The sequence below is a fragment of the Pelophylax lessonae genome (assembly GCF_965119305.1).
Source record: "Pelophylax lessonae genome assembly, chromosome: 2".
Lineage (NCBI taxonomy): Eukaryota > Metazoa > Chordata > Amphibia > Anura > Ranidae > Pelophylax > Pelophylax lessonae.
The window spans coordinates 619865756-619874485 of record NC_138769.1 but is presented as its reverse complement, the minus strand read 5'-3'; the positions used below and the strand labels follow the sequence as shown (position 1 = coordinate 619874485).

General features: G+C 45.5%; 1 protein-coding gene across 2 annotated transcripts in view; it reads left to right on the top strand.

The window, feature by feature from the left end:
• Nucleotides 1-319: 319 nt before the first annotated feature.
• Nucleotides 320-8730, top strand: part of CRYL1 (crystallin lambda 1) — a 303870-nt gene continuing 295459 nt past the window's right edge. For both annotated transcript variants that reach the window (XM_082245249.1, XM_082245248.1), the window contains exon 1: nt 320-510. In XM_082245249.1, coding sequence (XP_082101375.1) covers nt 470-510 — 41 coding nt within the window. In that variant the 5' untranslated portion in view covers nt 320-469. The remainder of the gene's footprint in view (nt 511-8730) is intronic.

The window sequence follows — 8730 nt, the reverse complement described above, 5'->3', positions numbered from 1 at the left end:
CATGAACCTGTCCTCAAGTGATATAAAAGCAAGCTAGCAGTTAAATAAGCGCTGCTTTATTGATAAACTATCACTCCTATCTGCTGGATCAGATTATTATATCCTGGATTGATTAGGTCAGACGGATATCTCTTCTGCTGCTGGTAACTTTGTTGCTGCATCACTCAGAACAATAACCAATACTGCAGATATGTATTAGAGTTGTGTTAGCATGTCAACCCTAGAACACTGGCTTAGCCATAGCAGATTTGTATGAAATGAGGGCAGGGAGTTGGAGAGATTTTTACTAGCCAATCACTGTCTTCCTTTTATCTTTTAGGCTGGAGCTTTCCAGAGCAGCCAATAAGGAAGAGGATTACACAAGACATTCTGGCAGCAGAAAGTAAATAGTGGGGTTGTGAAAGTCTGCTGGTAGTCTAGTGCTGGATCCTTCCTGCAGTCTGCACTGCTAGTCACATTGCCACAGAAAATGACTGACCCGAACGAAGGCTATATTGTGATTATTGGCAGGTAAATGTTTTTTGTGTGTGCAATCTTCTAGTTTAATAATATTTTATAGAGCAGGTATGCATAGCATGTGGGAAACATGAGTTGTGGCTTTACAGCTTTTCCTGTATTTACAAGCCTCAGTATGCCCTGCAATCCACATACTAAAAAAGCACATGCTGGGGCTTGTGGTGCCACAAAAACGGGTAGTTCAGGAGTTGTTGTGACGTGCCTTCTTTTTTTTTTTTTTTGCTTAGTCTAACAAAAATCCAGTCTTTGTAATACTTTTACAGTGCAGATAATATAAATTGTAAGAAGGAAGCAAATCAGAGCCAGGACATTGGGGAAGATTTACTAAAAGTGGTGCACACAGAATCTGGGGCAGCTGTGCATAGTAACCAATCAGCTTCCAGGTTTTATTGTCAGAGCTTAAGGCCCCTTTCACACAGGCGGACCGTTCAGATCCGCCTGTCCGTTTTTTTGGCGGATCTGAACGGTCCCCCCATGCATTCCTATGGGGCATCGGATGTCAGCGGAGACATGTCCGCTGACATCCGACCCGATCCGATCCGTCAAATCTGGACGGATGGAAACCCTATTTTCCATCCGTCCAGCGGATCGGATCGGATGGGATCGGGTGAGAACGGACTGACGGTCCGTTGACATCCGATTTCCCTCATAGAGATGCATGGGGAACTGTCAGCTGTGTCTCCGCACACAGCGCGGAGACACAGCTGTCCTCCTGCTGCTCAGCGGGGGATCGGCGGCTCGATCCCCCGCTGAGAAAAACGGACTCCGTCCAACGGACGGAGTGTGTGAAAGGAGCCTTAGAGTCCATTCAGACGGTCGGTCGGTCGCCATTGAGTAGTACAGGACCCGTTCTAATAGGAGCGACACAAGTCGCTCCGACTTAGGAAAAGGGTCCTGTACTACTTTGGGGCGACCTGGAGGCGACTTGCATTGACTTAAATTATATGAAGTCTGTGAAAGTCGCGCCGAAGTCCACCGCGACTTCACAGGTCGCCCCACAAAGTCGTGTCGCGCCAGTCTGAATGGGCTGTAAAGGAGAAATCCACCCTAACACTAAAATCGCTACATCTACGGGCATCCACGATCTAAGACTAACCTATCTAGCCCTGTAAAGAAGAAATCCGTTGACATTCCCTTTTTGAAGCCACTCTGGTCTGGTCCCACGCTGAGCTGTCAGCGGCGGCTTCGCTGTGGAGGCGGGTACAGAGGAGGCAGCCCTATAGTAAGTCTATAGGTGATGTCACTTCCCATTAATTTCACAGCCGTTGTTGGCTGTGTCCTCTGCAGAGCTTCCACCGCTGGAGACCGGACCGAATCGGCTTCAAAAAAGGTATGTATACTGATTTCTTCTTTAGGCCCCTTTCACACGGCTCCGTTCCGTCGACAGAGCCGTTCTGCTCAGCGGGGGATCGATCCGCCAATCCCCGCTGAGCAGGCGGATGACAGCTATCCGCTGTCTCCACTCTGTGTGTGGAGACGAAGGTGTCAGATCCCCGCTCTCCTCTATAGGGGAATCGGATGAGAATGGACCGCCTGTCCATTCTCATCTGATCCGCCAGACGGATAGAAAATAGGGTTTCCATCCGTCCGGATTTGACGGACCGAATCGGATGTCAGTGGACATGTCTCCGCTGACATCCGCTGCCCTATAGAGATGCATGAAGTATCCGTTCAGATCCACCTGAAAAACTGACAGGCGGATCTGAACGGTCCGCATGTGTGAAAGGGGCGTAACAGGGATAGATAGGCCAGTCTAAAGGGCCATACACACTATAAGATTTTCTGAAGACTTTTTCCTTCAGATTTACCTTTTCTATGTAGTGCAAGGGCCTGCCAGATTGCATACAAATTGAAAGTGTTTAGGTTTGACCTCATATTATATGGTTTTGGTAAACCTAAAGGAAAAAGTCTTCAGAAAATCTTATAGTGTGTATGGCCCATTAGATCAGTGTTTTTCAACCACTGTGCCGTGGCACACTAGTGTGCCGTGAGATATTGCTTGGTGTGCCATGGGAAAAATTCCAATTTCATCTGAAGCTTTGGCAGTTCGCAGAACTGCCTTACTTACTGACCATCTATCATCCGCTCGTGTCCTGTGGCTGCGGCGGTGGAGCTGCTCTCTCTGCCTCTGTCCTGTGGCTGCGGTGGCGGCGCTCTCTCTCTGCGGGGAGCACTGGTTGCTAGGCTAGTGGCCGCTTAGCATCTAGCAACCAGTGATGTCACCCCTTCTGAGCCTCTTCTCCAGGCCGCCGCCCCTTCGCCTCCCAGTCCCCGCCTTTTACAATTTGGCTCCGTCTCCACCCACTTTCAGCACGCACTGCACTGTCTGCAGGTGCGCAGCGTGGGACTCACTTTCACAGAACCTGGAGAAGAAGAAGATTGTGTCAGACAGCACGTCGTGGTGGTGACAGGCAGCCTGGGCAACATTATCGGGTAGGAGGACATTGTGGTGTGGTGCTGGGTCTTCAGGATTGAGGCTGGCTCTACATTGTTGCCTGCCCTGATGTTGGAAATTGATGATGAATTTACTGTACAGCAGGTGACATTGTTTTTTATTTATGGAATTTTTAGCAAAATACTTTTTCATGATTTGTGTGTGTTTATTCAATTTTAAAGGGGCTTCCACTCTAATAGGCCCCCGGCACATGCCCGTGAGTCACATGATCCCTTCTGGGAGCAAGATGTAGAAATTACATCTTTGTCTCCTCAACCTGGGAACAAGTTGCCTTACAAAGAGGGGGGGGGGGGGGGGGCTTCATTTTGAAAGGTACCCTCGCAGTGTTAAAAGGGATGTGGCCTGGTATGATTCAGAAGGAGGGGGTATGCTGCCACCCCATGCTCTTTGCGCAGCCTCCCCCTTGGAAGGCACCTTGTCCCCACCACCACGCATTCATAATAAAGTAATTATAAAATAATTTCTTTGTGTTTGATTCCTATTCAAGAGAATTACTTTATATATAGTGATTATAGTCAATATAGGCACAGAGTTAAAATTTTTTAACATTTTCTAATGGTGGTGTGCCTCGTGATTTTTTTCATGAAAAAAGTGTGCCTTTGCACAAAAAAGGTTGAAAAACACTGCATTAGATAGATCCTGGATGCCTGTAGATGTAGCAGTTTTAGTGTTAGGGTGGACTTCCCCTTTTAAAGGATAAGTTCACCTAAAAAATAAAAGTAAATAAATCAACACACATTTTGTTTTGCTGTTAAAATGTGCAAGGTTTTCTTTTTTTTTTTTTTTGAGCCTGGAAAGCATTGCACCAGCAATTAGCAGATCGCTGGTGCCATGCAGGTCTCATGCAGACTGTCGGTGTATTCTGTCTGCATGTACATCATACAGGCAGGCAGTTTCACACTGACAGGAAGAATCCATGAACTACCACAGTGCTGTTCATTGAAAGCTACAAGATTACAGCTGCAAAGGATGTCGGTACTTGTAGTTTATTCATTCACAGAAGTCCCAAATGAATGAGGCGTCCATGATGGCGGAGCCCTACACAGTCGCACTCTTTTCAAGAAGCAACAGCCAGCATGGGAACTTTTCCCCATACTGCTATCACACACATGGCTCGGATCGTCGAGCCAATGTAGCATTGGGAACATGTTACATGTTCTACACTAAAAACTGGTGGAACATGTATCATGTTCCCAAAGCTGAACTTATCATTTTATTGAACAAGATGAAGTTAGAAGCTGATTGGTTACTATGCAGAGCTGCACCAGATTCTGTGTGTACCAGTTTTAGTAAATCTCCCCCATTGTGTATTTTTCAGTTTCAGAAACATTCTAATATACTGGAAAATGTCCACTGTCTAGGAGAGATTTTTACAGATGGCAGAAATAGTTATTTTTACATGAGTAGCTATTCAATAAGGGTCAATTCCATTCACACCTAAGTGTATTGTTTTCAGGCGTTTTTTTGGGCATTTTGTGCAGGTGTTTGGAGGCAGGCATTGACATCGACATCTAACAAAAACGCCTGTAATCTGCCAAAGAAGAAGCTCATGTACTTTTTTGAGCTTCAGGCATTTTGCTTCAGGTGACAAAACACTCCTATGTGAACAGGGGCCATTGAAATTAATTGGATTTTGCTTGTTGGGAGTTTTGAGACTTCAGGTGTGAACAGGGCCTTAAAAAAAAAAAACATACACTGCACTTCAGAACTGAGATTTATACATATGTTATGGACACCTAAAATATCTAGATCAAAATATAATATATGTTTGTTGATGATGCGTTAAAAGGGAACCTACATTGCCCTGTACTGTGCTAAGCAGCCTTTGCTTGTCCATAGCCCATGCTGGGCCTTGTGTCTGTGCTGCTCGCCCCATAGGTGAACAGCCGATCTTAGGCCAGGACTTTTTACTAGCAAAAGCTGTGTGGCACCAGGCAGACCACACAGTGATGATCTCAAAAAAGGGACTGCTGGTATGTATTTTACCAAATTGAATCCATGTTGTATAAATTAATATTCTGGCCAATTAAATTATTAAACGCCCAATCGTTTGACACGAATAAACGCCCCTGAACACGTTTACAAGAACATGGCTTTAGGTGTGTAAGGTGTTTGGAGGAGCTGGGACAATGCCCAGTGTGCATGGGACCCAAGTGGTTCAAGAACTGGAAGAATCATGTATGGCCCCTTTCACACGGATGCACCGCCCGACGGAGTCCGTTTTGCTCAGTGGGGAATCGATCTGCCAATCCCCGATGAGCAGGTGGGTGACAGCTCCATCTCCGCTCTGTGTGCAGTGATGGAGCTTTCAGATCCCCGCTGTCCTCTATGGGGGAATCGGATGAGAACGGACCGCCTGTCCGTTCTCATCCGATCCCATCTGATCCGATCCTCCAGACGGATGGAAAATAGGGTTTCCATCCGTCCGGATTTCACAGACAGGATCGGATCGGATAGCAGCGGGTGTCAGCGGAGATGTCTCCGCTGACACCCACTGCCCCATAGGGATGCATGGAGCATCCGATCAGGTCCGCCTGAAAAACTGACAGGCGGATCGGATCGCCCGCGTGAAAGGGACCTATGGGACAAGTTGTGTGGAATTAAAAATTGCCAAATTTTTAATGCCGAGGTCATAAATACATAAGTCTTAACAAAACTGTTTAGCTCAGTCAGTAAGAGTTGGTTCACACTAAGGCGACACGACTCTGCACTACTTCGGGGGCGACTTGTGCATTACCATGCACCACGACTTCGGAGCGACTTGCAGGGACTTCACATAATTGGAGTCTATGCAAGTCGCTCCGAGGTCGCCCCGAAGTAGTACAGGACCCTTTTTCTAAGTCGGAGTGACTTGTGTCGCTCCTATTAGAACGGGTCCTGTAGCGGTCAATGGACCGCGAGGGAGCGCGACTTGTCAGCCTGACAAGTCGCGGCAGTGTGAATCGGCTCTTAATTTCCAATGCATATCTCATTTGAGCCATACAGTGTTTTCATGTAGAAGTCGCTATCCCAGTCTTGAAAAAATGTGTGCAATTGCTGAAATTTTTTTTCCACCTCCTCCAAAAAACAGGAAATAGAGATGACCCTGGATAACCCTCCAGCATGGTTGCATGTGTTGAGGTGCGGAAATCCTCCTAGTTTTGTGTAGCTCAGCATGTTCCTGAATGTCTCTTTATGATAAATCTATTGCTTTCGTATGCAATGTACAAACTATATTTTGTGGCTAAATAGTTTTATTAAAAAAAAAAAAAGAGAGAGAGAAACATTAATGAGCATGTGCACTGATGTAGAGCAACCAGTTGTGATTTGATTTATTCTTTACTGAGGTCAGGTCACTGAAAGATGATTGCTGCTGATTACTGCACAGTTTTCTTTTAAAATAGACCTCCAGGCAATTGAAACAAACAATTTTATTTTTCATAGCGCTAGCATAAGAAAAGCCGGCCATAGACAGAACAATTTTTTCTTTCCTGCAGCCACAGTAAGGCTTCTTTCACACGGTCCGCCTCCGCAGGCGGATCCGTGCTGCTCAGTGGGGGATCGATCCCCCGATCCCCGCTAAACAGGCGGGTGACAGCTCAGTCTCCGCTGTGTGTGCGGAGAGGGAGGTGTCAGAGCCCCATGCATCTCTATGGGGAAATTGGATGAGAGCGGGCCACCTGTCCGCTCTCATCCGATCCGATCCAATCCCCTGGACGGATGGAAAATAGGGTTTCCATCCATCTGGATTTCACAGACAGGATTGGATGCGGATGGCAGCGAGTGTCAGCGGACATGTCTCCGCTGACATCCGCTGCCCCATAGGGATGCATGGAGCATCCGATCAGATCCGCCTAAAAAACTGACAGGCAGATCTGATTGGATCGCACGTGTGAAGGGACCCTAAGGCCTCATGTACACTGGACCATATCAAAACGTCAGTAGAAAGCTGTAGCTGTAGAAAGAGTTTTTCAGCCGTTTTTTTAGCTTTTTTCAGCTGTAGTGTTTTTTAGCTTTTTTATAACAAAACTATATTCCCACAAAAGCTTATGGCTCAAAAATGTTGATAAACACCGAATAGCCACGTTTTTCAGCGTTTTTCAGCTTTTATTAGAGTTAGAGCGTTTTTACAGCTGAAAAACGCCTCTTAAATCCCACTGGTTCTGGGGTTTTTTCCAGCCAGAAAACACCCCTGCCAAAAACTGCTGATACCAGCCTATGTGTGCATGGACACATAGGATAACATGCTGGGGAGTTTACTGGCTGCAGAAAAAAACGTCTGACACCAGGGCAGCAGCTTTAAAAACGTCCAGTGTGTATGAGGCCTAAGTGGTGATGAATCCCTCCCACGGAGCCATTGGGATTTATTTACTAAAGCTGTAGAGTGCAAAATTAAGCTCACTTCTGCATAGAAACCAATCAGCTTATTGCAAAAGCTTAATTGAACAAGCTGAGGTTGGAAGCCTATTGGTTTCCATTCAGAAGTAAACCTGATTTTGCACTCCAGCTTTAACAAATAAACCTCACGGTGTTCTCCCAGGAGGGGAGGGTGCGGGATAAGACGTCCCCACCAAGAAAGCACTGTGATTGATGCTAGCAACTATACCAGCCGCTAGCGATAATCGCATGTAAAATCTGACAGGTTGGTTGTACGGTACATTCAGTCTGCCCATACATGGTTCGATTCCTGACGGCTGACATCACAGAACTGGTCCGAGCTCTGCAGGGATCCCGACAGTCAGGATTCGCCCAGATGCCTGAATGACAGCTAGCTCAGTATCTCAGCATGCCGCTAAAAGCCTGAGCACAGAGCAGTGGCTGACAGATAGGACCTGAGAACTGAGCGATCAGCAGTCTTTGATCGCTTTGTTCTCTGTGTTACAGCTGGCGGGGGACAGCCAATCCGATCCGATGCTGCAGCCCTCTAGATGAGTATGTACTATGCGTTTTTTTTTTTTTTTTTTTTTAATTCCCGCACTTCTCTTTTAATGGAAACCTTTAACTAAAAAACACAATTATTATTGCTGACTTCTGCACCTGAAAATTTATTTGTCTCTTGCCTCTTGAATGCATGTGTACATCATTTTATTTAGCAAATAGCACTAGCATTGCCATACCAACACATTGATTTAACAGGATGTAAAATATTGCCAAAATAAATAAAAAAAATTGAAGCTAACATATTGCCATCTCTATCCAGAGTATTCTTGATAAACAGTAACTTATTATTTTCCTCCTGCTATGTCCAAGGCAAATTAACTTTATGATGAATTAAAGTTTAAACCTACAATGAGTGAAATACAAACATACAGTAAATGTATCTTATTATATACTGAGTTTGCTATTGTACCTTAGAAGGCGTAGGAGCATGAAACTAAAAACAACACTTGGTTAACATTTACACCTAAACCAAGCAAGGTCAACTTCTCCGTCTTATTTTGGTTTAAATGTATTGACATAACTAAAACTGTCTAGCTATTAAGACTTGAGTTCACCTTTACTGTATATGGTAGATGTTAAAGAATAACACTGAATATTCAGCAACGCACCTCAGTGCTGTACAGTGACCTGGATGAAGTGTCACGTTAATACAAAAAAGGGGGAGGTGTGTGATACACTGAAATGCACATCACACTGCCCCCTACTGCTGGCTCACCAGAGCTGGAATGGTGCCTCTGCAGTTTAGTGTAAGGGGCAGTGTGAACTTGCCCTAAAAGCAACGTACATAGTGTATGGGTCAAGAGTAAACCTAATGTGTGTGTGTGTGTGTGTGTGTATAT